This window comes from Bombus pascuorum, chromosome 7 (genome assembly GCF_905332965.1).
Source record: "Bombus pascuorum chromosome 7, iyBomPasc1.1, whole genome shotgun sequence".
Lineage (NCBI taxonomy): Eukaryota > Metazoa > Arthropoda > Insecta > Hymenoptera > Apidae > Bombus > Bombus pascuorum.
This window is the reverse complement of record NC_083494.1, coordinates 5,621,701-5,636,831: the sequence shown is the minus strand read 5'-3', so window position 1 is coordinate 5,636,831 and position 15,131 is coordinate 5,621,701. Positions and strand designations below refer to the sequence as shown.

Below are 15,131 nucleotides of genomic sequence, written 5' to 3'. Positions count from 1 at the left end.
TCCAACCACAAATTTTACAATCCGGATACTATAGTAAATCCTTAATCTATTTTAGTAAATTATGAATATAGTATTTATTTTAAATAAGGATAACAATAAATTTTACAAAAATAATAGCAAAAAAGTGACTGTATTTCGTGAAAGCTTAAGTAAAGTACATAATATGTAATAATGAAATATATCTGTATATAACTATTAATAAGTAATAATTTCTTGTTTTAACAAAATTTCATTATATGTATATGACAATTAATACATCTATATTCCATATAATGTAGCAACGTTTTATTCATATGTAGAGTATTCGAGAAACATTATTTTATAAAGCTTAAAAAAAGTATTAATTTTTGTTATTGTTACCATAGTTAAATATTTACCGTTTAATCATCAGTATTCTTACGATTTTAAGTTAACTTCTTTTCTGATATCAATTTGCATCCTTTTTGATGATTTTATAATTTAACATTGCGACACATATGATACCCAAATATTACACATATAAATTGTATCATAGAAGAAATTCTATAATGCGAAGGCTAAATTTATTTCTTTTTTTCCTTTTTTCTTTTTTTTTCCTTTTTTTAAACTAAAAAGCTGAATTGTATATCTTTTACTTTATTACTGGACAAAGAACAAAAATGTTGTCCATAACATATTGTTAATAACAAATTGAAAAAATCTCGCGACATTTTGAGCACCAATAGTAAATAATAATATTCAAATTATTATAAAATGTAGCACAAGATTATTATGCTTTACTTTATCACATTCATATAAATATCAATTGAAAATATATTATACATGACATATGTTACAAAATGGTAAATTTTGTGATTAAAGAGCAAAATATACTAATTTAATATTTGACTAACATACAAATATCGTCAAAAAAAAGAAAACAATATTTATATATTATTGTTTTAAAATGGAACAAATATTACATGCATGAAATAATGGCATGTCTGACAAATCGAATTAAATAATTATTATTTGAAAAATGGAAATATGCAATTAATACTTGAAACATTGCTAACATAATAAAATATTTGAAACATATTTGATAATAATAATCTTTTCATTTTAAATATGATTGCATTTAAATGCAACAATGTCATGTAGATATTATTTTACAATATTAGTTTCGTCGATTTGAAACACAGCATACAAATGCTTACGTATGAAATACTCACATTATGTGATTGTATACAAAACATTAAGCCAATCATATTTGAAATAATACAAAGTCCAATATTCTCTGGAAAAAAGAATTTAAAAAGTTTCCATTTTATAACTTTATTTATTCTTTTTTTTTCATTAACTGTCTTTTTTTAATCATAATTGCGTATTTTTTAAGGCATATTAATTTTAAATATATTATCGCTCTTCTAGTTTCATTATAAGTATTAATCATACGAAATTATGATTGTGCAACTTAAACAAAATTATATTATTATCTATTATATTATGCCATATAATGTTACAAAAAAATTAACATTATAAGAAAAAAATATTAAAATTTAAATAAGTTACATAGTAACCATTACAGAAGTATTTATTTCTATTACCTAAGTACTTAAATTAAAAAATATTCCTCTTGTATTACTATTTCAAAGATTTAAAAAAGATGCATTAAGTTAATAATAATAATAAAATACACACAAAGGAAATTAGAAGAGCGATTTTTCCTTTAATTTTCATTTTGTTAGTCTATTTGAAGCAGCTCAGAATTTCATATGTGATTTATATTAATATTTTTTTTTTTTTATATAAATACTATTTTATGTTTCAAGAAAGATTTAAGCGATTTGATACCAAGTATAGAGTAATTTATAGACTATTTATTTTTATGAATATTCTGTAATTAATTCATGCGCACTATATTATGATTGTAAAATGAAATGATTAAAATATTGAAAACTGAGACTCTTTTTAAAATAACTTTTGAGTATGTCATACAATCACATAGCAAAAATGCATCAACAAAAAGGTACTTTATACGAATACACGATGAAATATTTGTTATTAGATGAATTCAACTGACTTATGTTTTAGTAATATCCATTGGTGACCCGCTAGTTACGTTTGTAGCTGTGTTAGCGGCAATTGGCGGACCACTTGGACTTACAATAGTTGGTGGAATTGCAGGTTTAATAAATCTATCTGATGTGCGTCTATTGGATGATGTTACAATGTGACCCTGTTTAAATATAATTAAATATTTCAGATTAATGTCATTTTTAAATGTTTCATACGCACAAATTATATTTGTACATTACTTAGTACTATTTGACTATTTGACTAATTAACGACTATAAAATGTAACTTACAGTGGAAGGTGGTGATGAACTTGCAAATGGAATTGTAGTAGGTTGACCACAAGCATAACATCGATTTGTGTTGAATCCCTCTCTGGTTGATGAACCTATTCATAAATAATATTGATATGTTAATAAAATAAATTTATACAAATAATAAATATAAGATCATGTAATATTGAAACATAAAAGTCGAAAATTTACTTTATTTGTATATAAAACAAGGATATTATACCTGGACTTAGTGGTCTAGAGGAACTAGGTGAAGGATTGTACGGCACAGGGCTAGAAACAGTACGATTTCTTATATTTCCACCAGACATCACAATTTCATTATAGTGCCGTTCTTCTTCCATTTCCAAACTAACAAATAGATGAATTTGTAATAAAATTAAAACATTTGTACAATCTATATAATATTATTTACCTGGACTCTGACTCAGAAAGATGTCTACATAAAGCTTCACGACGTTCTACTTCCAGCTGTAATTTTCTTTGAAGTCTTAAATTTTCTTCACGAATTTGTTTCTCTTCGTTTACATATCGTTGCATCTTCTCTGTATCTAATATAAAAATACAAACAGTTCCAACTATGTTAATTAACAAAAATAAAAAGATTAAGTGATTTTAGTATTACTAATTAATTCATAACATTATTACAAACTTAACAATTTCGTATACGATATTTATTATTATTTCAAATATGTATATACGCATAATTATTTTATATTATAAATTATTTCCTTTAATTACAATTATTATTCTATTACAATCTTTCTTTTCTATTCTCTCTTAATTCTTTTTTTAGTTTGCTACTTCTAATTTTTTTTTTATTAATATCCTAAGCACTGTATAAAAGAATTGCAAGATTCTAATTATCTATAATACAGTATTGCTGTTACAGTATAACATTATATTAAATGTGAAGTTAATAATAAAATATAAATACATCAATCAAATTATTTTATGTCACTATTTTTACTTTTCTTTCCAATAACCAAATTAATTTATGTAATTCTAGATGTAATAAAATATTATATTTATAAAAACTTATTTTAAAATATATTTGTTACTACAAATAAATCTAATTATATGATAAAAATTCTTACGCTCTTGTTGTGAGATGAACAATGTATGTCTTAGTCTGGCTACTTCACTCCTTAGAGTTTGAATATGTGCACTTAAACTAGTAGCAGTATCACCATTATTGATTTCTCTTGGTGAAGCAGGATCTGATACAGGTTGATCTAATTTTATTTGTAGCATTCGCTTCTCTGCTTCCAATTTATCCATTCTTTTCCATAATTTATTTACTAATGCTTCTTGCTCCTGTTCAAGTGTGTTTTCCAGTTCTACTTTTTCTCTACGCAACTGCTCTAGATTACTTTGTTTTGCAAGTGTCTCAGCTTCAAGTTTTTCTATCTTCCTCATTAATTTGTTCACAAGACATTCTTGTTCTTGTTCTAAAGTTTGTTCTAATCGACATTTTTCTTGGCGCAATTGATTCAACTTTCTTGACAAATCATTAGTTAAACATTCTTCTTCTTGTTCATAATGGTGCGCCAATGTTTCTTTCTCTTTCTTAAGAGCTTGGATTTTTTTTAATAACGTATTACTTATAAATTCCTCCTCTTGCTCAGCTTTAGCTTGCTATAATATAATCCAATATAAAAAGGTTAAAATGCCAATGGAAAATGTGCATAATTAAAGATTGAAGATTGTTATCAAATTCTATCAACTATAATAAAGTTATTATGAAGTTCAATAGTTGAATAATTCATTTTAAACCTCTTTAATTTGAAAAATATACTTGTAATTATGTTTTTATAAACAATTTCGTTAATGTATTAATTATACAAATATTACTTCTATTATCTAATTATTAGATTTCAAATAAATAATATAAATAATATAAAAACAAAAAATATTGTTTAAATACATAAATTAAAAATAATTTCTAACATTTTTTAATGCAGAAGTAGTTTATTTTATAATCAAAAAATTATTTTACTCTAAGAAAAGATTTTTATATCTAATTTTTGTTATAGTAGTAAAATTATATAAAGCTGAAATCATTTTATAGATTTAAATTTTATATACATTTTAATACATTGAATACAAAAAATTATGAGAATCTATACAAAACAGAAGATTGGAACACAATTATATAAAATGAATGTATGAAAAATTATGACTACATAAAATAGATTATAAAATGAAATAATACTATTTAAAAAACAGTTCATATTAAGCAAATGTCTCTAATTTAACCTAAAATTAAATATTTTGAATATCCAAAAGTAAAATATATATTTTAAAAAAATATTCTGTACTAAATAACATATGTAATTAGCAAATTAATAGACATTATTTATTTAGTAAAAATATAGAAGAAACTTACTATAATGACAGAAGCTTGCCGAAGACCACGATTCTCTTCTTGTAATGCTTTTACTCTTAATTTATATGTTTCTAGCTCGACTTTAAGAACACGATTATGCTGTTGTAACGACTCAATCCTTTTTTGAAGTTGTTCTCTAGTTACAGGAGACGGTGGCATCATTATCGGACCTCCGTCGATCGAGCTTGAGTCGCTTTCAGATGCGCTATCACGGTCAGCCATTTTTCTTAGACAAAAATTTCTTTAAAAACAACTTAGAATCCTTTCTTTTTCATTGCACCTTCAAATAAATACATATAATATGTTTCTCTTAAGACGCAAGTATTTAGATTTTTGTTAAAACCTCATTACTTGGCATGAAAAATAACGTAATATTATAACGTTCTACCACGACATGTGCTCTACAGTAAAACGAATCAGCTGTTTCGCTGTTTGATTCTCCATGAATTATGTACTTGCAAAGAAGATGTCAAATATATTTTGGAACTGTAATTCCCTAGAGCTTAAAGAATTTATTTGTTACATTCTTGACATATTTAAATAACATACTAATCTTTCAAATAATAGGAAAATTAAGTCGGAAAATTATTGTAACTTCAAGTGATTAGACAATTATAAACTATATAGATTTATAGTAAATATTTATTATTATTTCATTATATTTTTAATACATTTAAATTTATACCTATTACAATTTTGAATGTATATAGGCAATTTAATTATCTTATTTATATCGTAATTCTAGTTAACAAAAAATTTATAATAAATATATGAATTCTAGATAATATATATCTGTATGTACATACACACGTATGTGTATCGTAACAAGTATATGATTATAAAGCGAGTCAGGTTAGTATTATCCGTGATATTATAACTTGAAATTCTAACCATGTTAAACATCTAGCTTGAGCCTGAGAATAAAGGATAAGTATTTTTTAGTTTGACTTTTGTTATAGGTTATTTACTTTATAAAATTTTTATGGTGTATGTATATAAGGAAAAATTATAACCTCTTTAGATAAATATGGATGCAGATTTTGAAGAATTATCGCATGACGTAGATCTTATTGCAAAAGTTAAACAATACCGTGATGCAACGATGAAAATTCAAGATACAATTAAATATGCCGCAAATCCAGCAGTATATGAAAAACTTTCTGATACAGATAAAATACAATATAATCTATTGATGTCTTACTGCCTAAATAGTGTGTTTTGGATGTATTTGCGTGCAGAAGGTAAAGTACTAATAAAAGCAGTATAATTGTACAATAATTTCAAATAAAACAAATTATTGTATGATTTTTATTGTATTCATTTTATATGTATCTAATTAGGAATTGACCCAGCAAAGCATCAAATAAAGTCAGAAAATGATCGTTTAAAAAGGTCTATGACACGTGCAAAACAAATTAATGACAAGAACACATTTATGCCTCGTGTAAACAAGGATGCAGCACAAAGATTTATTAGGAATGGATTGTGGGAAATGAAGAATAAAAAAAAATGATATGAGAATAATGGATGTAAAATTGTATGTAAATAAATTTGTTTTATAAATTAATTAGTGACCTAAATTTATAAACAAAAATGTGTTAAACATGACATTATGTGTAATACTGAATCTATTTTATTCAATAGTTTATATTTTCTTAATAAGTTAAGTCTGACAAATTAATTGTATAAAGAATTATATAAATAATACTTTTACATAGACAAATAATTAAGTTTTGTGCATATGTTCTTTAAGGAAAGAAAAAGTAACTTTATTTCATACTTGTTTACCAAAGGAACTGTTTATATCCTTGTGACCTATGAATAGAAGGTATAACACAAACAATATTATAGCAGCAAGACATATAAAAGATATAAATTTACTTTCAATAATGAATGTTTTTTATATGTCTATTTTCGTTATATAAATAAAATATTAGGAATAAATATACAGAAATATATTATAATCATAATGAAATTAAAGAGGTAATAGAATGGAGAAAATAGTATCTAATACATTTTCCAAGATGATAAAAATTGCAATAAAAATGAAAATACTTCTTGTAGATAAGATTTATGTTTCAATTGTAGTTATACATATATTATATATATAGAAATATATAATCTTTAAAAGATAAAAATGATGCTATATCAAAAAATAAGTAAGTAATATCAAAAATTTACAGTTTTTCATAATATAATATAAATAATTATGTATATGTAATTGTTAAGAAAGAGACAATCCATTTTATTATATCAATTTTTTTCGTACTTTCGTAGGATGAATAAATGCTTGAAAGGATTAAAGATATGATCTTATTTAGAACATAATGAAGGAAAAAATGAATATTTTGCAAGAGAAATTAATAATATTATTGAGACACTTCATACAATGGTTGTTAAATCATTTTTTTTCTTTTAAAACTTCTTTGTTTTTAATCTATATAAATTTTCATGATAACAAATCAAAATATACACTGTGGGATTATATAGATGACATTCTTGCACCAATTGAACAACCTATGTATTCTGAACTATGAAAAATAATCTAAGAAATGTATCAAATATTAATGCAAAAGTACATCATTCTCCTAATTATACAAGCATATTACACATGTATATAGAACAAATAATAGATAAAATGTCTAATAAAATAAGATATAACATTAAAATAAAAAACTTACAATCACTATAATATATATTATAATCTACATTTAATGTTATCTTTAAAATCTTGATTCAATAGATTTTTCCTTGCATGTTATATCTAACTGTATTTCACATTTAATTTTTATGAGGTTTTAAGCATTTATTTTTGAACAAAACATTGAGTACAAAATAAAGTGCTATTGATAATATGTTTCTGTCTGTTTAATATTTTCCTAGACAGAACTAGTAAAAATACAGATAATAATCAGAGTTTTTGCAGATTTTTGTACACTTACGGAAAATTTAAATGTACACAGAGTACGCACTATATACAATATATATAAGATATTCAAAGTAGAGTACTCATTATAATTTTTAATAATTAAAACGAATCTTCATTTAAAGTCTATTTCTTTAGCAGTGTTCATAAATATCTACAGTTTAATTATGAAACATTGTCACATAATTTCATATTTTATAAAGTTTCGTGAAACTTCCAATAATTCCAATACATTGTCTAAAATAATAATGAATGTGAATTGTTCTGTGTTACATATGATTAAGAAATAGTATAGTATATATTAAAGTTATTAATTGATGCACCATCTGTTGAAGCGCTAGTACCTCAAACTGGTTTTATAGATATGTATATAGTATAGTAGCGTATGTAGTACCGTTACAGATTACAGCCTTGCAGGTTACAGCTTAGCTTACGGCCACGTTACAGCGTGGTTCGTTCTGTGCATTGCTGTCACGGTATATATTCTTCATTGTTAGTTATAAATATTTCCTATTAATGACGGTTGTTTGAAAACGTGTAATTATTATAATACAATTAAAATTTGATACTTTGACAATTAAAAAATAATTATTTTTTATTAAGTACTCATTAAAATTTATCTTTCACTTGATCGATTTGCCACGTATAGTATATAAGTGCATACATAAATACAGTCTCATCTGAAATTACCATCTCGTTTTTTGTCATTATTATTATTCTCAGCGGGAAATGATTTGATTGGATGGTTTCGAAGGGTGCATGTTCTGATGCTATTAGTTTTTTTATGGATGGACACATCAAGGGCTTAGGATGGTCAACTTTGATTTTTTAAATGGAATCATGTATTTTTTAATCCAGTAATCGACGCAACTCATCATTCCTTATGCAAGAATATCCTATTTATACTAAAAAAAAACATTAAATTAGGAGATATTTTAACTTTAATTTGTCAAATTTAATGTATGGAAGACAAAGATGACGTAAACATAAGAATACCGTTTTGCATTTATCCTTTCTTCACCAACAAAAAAATTAATAATATCAATATGTGCACCCATTGACATAATTCAACTTCCATCCAAATATTTCTAGCTGCGAATGATAATAATGACAAAAAGACCCTGTACACAAAATTAAAGCTAGTAAAGACATAAAAAGGTATTGTACCAGCTAATATTCATTCGCGATTTTATTGCATATTGCATTCAATCTAACGTATCAGAATTTCATCTTTACTTTTACTGCTATATTTTACGTTTTGATTCCTAATAACAATAGTTTTATGAAGTCACAGAACACTTCTTCCATCGGTTTAAAGATTAACATTTGCCTGCAATAGCCATGGAAATGGAATTTTCCCTTTTCACTTTTTATACCCAATATGTATTGTCCGAGTCAGAATGATTTATAAGGGTTTATTCCTTGCTACGGTCATTTGCTAAGACTTGTGAAATTTCTCGTGTAGGATATTATAAATTTCTCAATAGGATACGTTACGTACCATACATTCTAAGCTTGAGAACGAAAGTACGGTTAATTTGATGGTTCGACGGTTGAGGTGGTCATTTTCACCTCCTAAAAGTGAAATATCTAATTATGTAAAATTGAACAACCCCCTTGTAAATTCTGAAAATATTTGAACAACCAATTCGCGTGTTTTACGTTAATATATCTCGTACAAGATGTCTTACGATAATTTTTTGGATAAGTTGTCCTCAGTCGTCAGCTGTCAAACGCTACTGTCAATGTCACTTATATCGTTGTTTTTCAAACACTCACTTCGGTACCTTCAAAACATTCATTTCAATATCTTCAATCTTCAAACATTCTCAAACATTCTTATACCTTCATACATATTCATATATCGTATCTCATTTGGTGGTTATATTAAAGTTTCAGTGCTAATTGTTGACCAGTTTCATCGCGATCGCGTTAGAGCAGTTATGTCAAACGAAATCCCAAATAAACGTCTGATGACTGTACGTATAAACCTGATGAAATACATTTTATCTTAATACTTTTTAATAAATTTTATCAATATTATATAAAGAATCTTTTTTATTAGAGTTGTAGCAATGTATCGGAGCAAGCACATCATGTATCAAGAGCAAAACGTGGACAAGCAATGGGAAGTGTAAGAGGTTTTCGAGGCTGTACAGTTTGGTTAACAGGTCTTTCTGGTGCTGGGAAAACTTCAATAGCTTTCCAAGTTGAGGCAATTTTAATTGATCATGGAATTGCTGCTTATGGACTTGATGGCGATAACGTAAGGAGTGGTTTAAACCACAATCTTGGCTTTACCAAGGAAGATAGAAAAGAAAACATAAGGAGGGTTGCAGAAGTAGCTAAATTATTTGCTGATAGTGGACAAATTTGTTTATGTAGTTTTGTATCACCATTTGAAGAGGACAGACAAATGGCAAGACAAATTCATAAAATGTCTGATCTCCCATTTTTTGAAGTTTTTGTTGATACACCTCTTACTGTATGTGAAGCAAGAGATACCAAAGGATTATATAAAAAGGCACGTCAAGGAGCAATCAAAGGCTTTACTGGAATAGATCAAATGTATGAAAGACCAGTAAATCCTGATTTAGTGGTAGTCACTGAAAACTGTACTCCAGAGGAATCAGCTGCAACTGTTATTGATCTTTTGGAAAAACAGCATATTATACCTGTACTTCAAAAATCCGCAATGCCAATACGGGAGTTATTCATTCCAGAATCACGAATATCTTCTGCCAAAACAGAAGCTGCTACTCTTCAGAACTTAGAAATTAATGAAATTGATGTGCAATGGCTCCAGGTTTTAGCAGAAGGTTGGGCTGCACCTCTTACTGGTTTCATGAGAGAACACCAATATCTGCAGGTATATACAACATACATATATATTAATACAAAATACAACAATGCTGTTAAAAACTCAATTCTTGTTGTTATTAGAAGCATAAAATATTTTTAGACTCAACACCTAAAATGCCTCCGTGAAGGTGACAGAGAAATTAATCAATCTGTTCCAATAGTCCTTGCAATACATACAAAAGATAAAGAACGTTTGAATGGACTTTCGTCTTTTACATTGAGATACAAAAACAAAGCTCTAGCAATATTACGCAGACCTGAATTTTATTATCACAGAAAAGAAGAAAGATGTGGTTGGCAATTTGGTACTAACAATTTAGGCCACCCATATGTTAAGATGATTCATGAATCTGGAGATTGGTTAGTAGGTGGTGATATAGAAGTTATTGAGAGAATTAAATGGCATGATGGTTTGGATCAATACAGACTTACACCAAATGAAATTCAAACAAAGTGCAAAAAGATGAAGGCTGACGCTGTCTTCGCATTCCAGCTTCGAAATCCTGTACATATGGGTCATGCATTATTAATGCAAGTAAGTTCATTTATTTATTTATTATTTACGACAGAATTTATGTAAAATATTTTATGTATAAGTATGTTGTATTTGTATTTCTAGGACACTAAAAAACGTTTATTAGAAGAAAGAGGATTTAAAAATCCTATTTTATTGTTACATCCTCTAGGTGGTTGGACGAAGGATGATGATGTACCACTACAGACAAGGATTCTGCAACATGAAGCTGTACTTAGTGAAGGGGTTTTAGATCCTCATTCAACATTATTAGCAATTTTTCCAAGCCCTATGATGTATGCTGGGCCAGTTGAGGTAAATTTTGATTATGAACATATTTTCATTTATTACATAATTATAATGAAAATAAAATATGACAGGCATATATAATATAAGTAGCGTTTATAATAGTTTTTTCTATATTACATTTTGATCTTTAGTAGCAAATGTTGTCAAAATTAGTGATTTTTCATCTATAAACATAGTTACATTATTGATCTTGTGATGAATGTTTATAAGTTTATTTCTACTTGAGCTACGTGAAGTTCATATTTCATATAGTTATAGTTTAAACCTAGTAACTGAAGTATCCATCATATATGTTTACTTTTTATGTAATATTAGGTCATCTCATAAATAATGCAGGAATTCTAAAGTTGTCACGATAGAAAAAGAAGAATAAAAAACTTAATAAAAAAATGACAAAGGGTTCTAGAAAACAAAGGAAAATATATGACTAATTAATTACTTATAGATATGTTAATTACCGAAAAATGTTATTTATAAAATGATCTAATATATGTAAAACAAAACTAAAAGTAAGAACTAGAATAAAGGAACCTTATAACAAGTTTTTAAATGTTTTACTCAAAAATTTTGCATTATTGTTATAAGATTTCAAGACTTCATTGACTCTTCAAGAAATACATACTATATTTTAATGACATATTAGAATCCTTCTAGTGTTATTTCATTTCATGTTCATTTTATACATTATTAGGTACAATGGCATGCAAAGGCAAGAATGAACGCTGGTGCTAACTTTTATATCGTTGGAAGAGATCCTGCTGGCATATTACATCCTAACAAAAATGCAACACCTGATGGGAATCTTTATGATCCTACTCATGGAGCCCGAGTTCTCTTACTAGCTCGAGGCTTACAATCGCTAGAAATCATACCGTTTAAAGTTGCAGCATATGATAAAAAATATAAAAAAATGTCCTTCTTCGATGAGAAAAGAAAAGAAGATTTTGAATTTATATCAGGGACAAAAATGCGTTGTATGTATAATATACTCTTATCTGTGTATTACATATTTTTATAACTTATAAAATATCATAATATATATAATTTTATATAATACTAAAACGTGAAAAATTTGATTTATTAAAAAAACACAAGTTTAATATTTAAAATATTTGTTATAGGTTTAGCAAAAGCAGGTGAAAATCCACCTGATGGTTTTATGTCACCTAAAGCATGGTTTGTTCTTGCACAATATTACCAAAACCTAGAAAAGTAAATATTTAGTGCAAAAATCGCTAGAAATTATTAACACTTTAGAATGAAGTGTTTATAGAGTAAAATTAGTATTTCAAATATTGGAAAAAAATGAGTAAAGAATATTAATACCTGATGTAGTATTAATATTATTATACATTTATATATTTGTACATTTTAATTGTACAGTACAGCGATTTTTGCATTTATCTGTTTTAGATAAGTTAATATCTTTTTGCATTTATTCTTAAAATGTATGTATATATATATATGTATATCCCTTAATTTGATTTTATGTAAATATAAAATTCAATTACATTTTTCACAAAAATTTTATAAAAATATATATGATACAAATATGATCTTTTATTGTATCTATTTTAAGAAGTGTATATTATATCATGTCTAAAAAAAAAATTTGTATAATTTAAATGTAAATTTGACAACTATTTATATATGATAAAAATATACAAACACTTGCAAATGTTTTATGTACAAAAGTATCTGACACTCAAATTCTTTTATTGCCATCATAAAATATTAGTTTAATTTACAAATAAAAATTTGATGATATAGGAAAATAAATAAAAGTTAAAATTGTACAAGATGAGATGTTCAAGTACATAACTTATTGTAATTGTACGATAAGTAAAACTACGCTTACCGTAAAAATTTAAATAATTACGCGATATATTACAAATGGTCGTAATGGTGATTTCTTTAATGAAATGTATGTAAAAATATATAAAAATCGTATATAGATATAATAAATTTCACTTGTAATTTTACAACAATAAAGAAACAAAATTTTATTACTAAAAATGTCTAATTTACCTTAATATAAGAAAGTATTGTTATAAAACAAGGCAAACATTACTTTTATCTAGAATATGGATTTTTATGCAAATTAATATTTTTGAGAATATAATTAAAGGAGTAGAAACTTAGTGAAAAATTGTTTTATCTACCAAATATTATAGAAAACACTATATTTTGAATACTTTACACATTTTTTCACAGTATGAGCATTTTGTAAAATTTTGCACTACCAAATTTTGTATAAATGCATAAAAATCTACAATACACTTACAACATAATTAAACATTACTTATATTTAAAATATATTTGAATTAACATTTGAGCATTCATTGCACAATGTATCCAATTCTGTAACATAATTTCTGTTTTAAACATACAAAGTTATGTTAGAAATATATATCATATATTGGAAAAATCTTCGTCAAGAAGCTGTTGCACAATAACTTCCTAATGAGAATTGAAATGTACTTTAGAGATGCAAGTGAAACAAGACACGTAAATAATTAAGCAATTAGAAGTACGTTTTGATAATTCAGCTAGAAGGATCTATTTCAGATAAAAACGAATTTGGAATAGGAAATTATGTCGCGAATAAATGAAAAAGCAATGCTATTAGAAGATCTATATCTAAATATACATCCGTGTAAGAAAATAAACTAGTTACAAAAGATATTAATCTGAAACACAGAAAATAAATGATAAATTCTAAAATCAGGAAAAGAACTATGAGAAGAAAATTTAATTGTGGAAGCGGATGAATTTGAGAAAGATCTCAGCATAGTAAAAGAAACGTTCACCTCCATTAAAGGAATTTATCCAAAAATTACTTTTACAAGAGCAAATGCAGGTTGAGTATAAAAAAACGGAGCTTTCATTACATTCGAGCGAATATTAATCTATTGGAATTTCCGATGGATCAACTGCTTTAAAACGCGAATTAAATTAACTGTAATAAGTTAAATTAATCTTAAAAGCAGGAGAAGGGCAGTTCAGATCTAAATTGCATGTTGCATTAACTAATTAAAATCTTAAAATTAATTAAAATCTTATATTTTATTAAAGAATTATGAAGATACCAAAAATTTTGGTCATGTATGTTATCCATTTCCAAGGAACAGTTAAATAAATTAGTGAATAAATTACAGAAATAGATAATCCTTATAACAAACCTGATGAATGTCTTAGATCATCCAAGAGGCTAAGGCTAAATGATTCTAATAATACTAGTTTAAATAGGGATGGAACTAATACTGCTCCAATTAGTCCATATAAATGAATAAGATTAAACCAATAAGAACAGTAACCAACAAGTTCATAATATAATATAAATAATTATGTATATGTAATAATTAAGAGAAAGACAATTCATTTTATTATATCAATTATCCTTATACTTTTTTAGAATGAATAAAAACTTAAAAAAATTAAGAATAGAATTTTACTTAAATCATAATGACAGAAAAAATATCTTGCAAAAAGAATTAATGATACTATTAAAACACTTCATACAGTGATCGATAAACCATATTCTTCACATATTCTTTTGAACTAAATTAAGTTCTTTTTAACCTGATGAATGTGTAAAAGGTCAAGTGGTTCGAACGATTCTAGTTTAAAGAGGAGTGAAAGTAACAATGTTCCAGTAGTCCATGAAAATCAAGAACATTAAAGACGGATTGTGTTATTAAAAATTGTTGATGACTGTGTGCTTTAAAAATGCGATTATCTAACAAAATGTTTGTATATAAAGTAATGTGGAAATATCACTAGAAAAAATCATTTGATAATGTT

General features: G+C 25.9%; 3 protein-coding genes across 4 annotated transcripts; 2 read left to right on the top strand and 1 right to left on the bottom strand.

The window, feature by feature from the left end:
* Positions 1-111: 111 nt before the first annotated feature.
* On the bottom strand, positions 112-5,150 carry LOC132909254 (coiled-coil domain-containing protein 6). Its single transcript, XM_060963981.1, has 6 exons — positions 4,717-5,150; positions 3,425-3,965; positions 2,743-2,878; positions 2,551-2,678; positions 2,328-2,422; positions 112-2,197 (listed from the first exon to the last, which is right to left on the bottom strand). The coding sequence occupies exons 1-6, from the start codon at positions 4,936-4,938 to the stop codon at positions 2,042-2,044; spliced, it is 1,278 nt and encodes a 425-aa protein (XP_060819964.1). The 5' UTR covers positions 4,939-5,150; the 3' UTR covers positions 112-2,041.
* A 375-nt stretch (positions 5,151-5,525) lies between these two features.
* On the top strand, positions 5,526-6,283 carry LOC132909276 (nuclear nucleic acid-binding protein C1D-like). The gene is made up of 2 exons (XM_060964019.1): positions 5,526-5,957; positions 6,057-6,283. Exons 1-2 carry the CDS (start codon positions 5,744-5,746, stop codon positions 6,227-6,229), a joined length of 387 nt encoding a protein of 128 aa, XP_060820002.1. The 5' UTR covers positions 5,526-5,743; the 3' UTR covers positions 6,230-6,283.
* Positions 6,284-7,959: 1,676 nt separating this feature from the next.
* LOC132909237 (bifunctional 3'-phosphoadenosine 5'-phosphosulfate synthase 1-like) lies at positions 7,960-14,495 on the top strand. Of its 2 annotated transcripts, XM_060963940.1 has the most exons (7): positions 7,960-8,118; positions 9,536-9,621; positions 9,710-10,511; positions 10,605-11,039; positions 11,124-11,333; positions 12,019-12,301; positions 12,449-14,495. In XM_060963940.1, exons 3-7 carry the CDS (start codon positions 9,768-9,770, stop codon positions 12,541-12,543), a joined length of 1,767 nt encoding a protein of 588 aa, XP_060819923.1. In that variant the 5' UTR covers positions 7,960-8,118; positions 9,536-9,621; positions 9,710-9,767; the 3' UTR covers positions 12,544-14,495. The 2 variants fall into 2 exon arrangements, with proteins under 2 accessions (XP_060819923.1, XP_060819922.1); XM_060963939.1 differs by lacking the exon at positions 7,960-8,118 and having other exon boundaries at positions 9,211-9,621; positions 9,708-10,511.
* The last annotated feature ends 636 nt before the right edge of the window (positions 14,496-15,131 follow it).

What these genes read in the sequence shown, in the direction of transcription:
- LOC132909237 (XM_060963939.1), top strand. Translation starts at nt 9,325, where the DNA reads ATGTCTTACGATAATTTTTTGGATAAGTTGTCCTCAGTCGTCAGCTGT. An exon ending in GAGAACACCAATATCTGCAG is followed by an intron (nt 10,512 to 10,604) that starts GTATATACAACA and finishes AAATATTTTTAG; the next exon opens with ACTCAACACCTAAAATGCCT. An exon ending in TGTATGCTGGGCCAGTTGAG is followed by an intron (nt 11,334 to 12,018) that starts GTAAATTTTGAT and finishes ATACATTATTAG; the next exon opens with GTACAATGGCATGCAAAGGC.
- LOC132909276 (XM_060964019.1), top strand. Translation starts at nt 5,744, where the DNA reads ATGGATGCAGATTTTGAAGAATTATCGCATGACGTAGATCTTATTGCA. An exon ending in GATGTATTTGCGTGCAGAAG is followed by an intron (nt 5,958 to 6,056) that starts GTAAAGTACTAA and finishes GTATCTAATTAG; the next exon opens with GAATTGACCCAGCAAAGCAT.
- LOC132909254 (XM_060963981.1), bottom strand. Translation starts at nt 4,938, where the DNA reads ATGGCTGACCGTGATAGCGCATCTGAAAGCGACTCAAGCTCGATCGAC. An exon ending in GTTCATCTCACAACAAGAGC is followed by an intron (nt 2,879 to 3,424) that starts GTAAGAATTTTT and finishes TTTTTATATTAG; the next exon opens with ATACAGAGAAGATGCAACGA. An exon ending in GTTCATCACCACCTTCCACT is followed by an intron (nt 2,198 to 2,327) that starts GTAAGTTACATT and finishes ATATTTAAACAG; the next exon opens with GGTCACATTGTAACATCATC.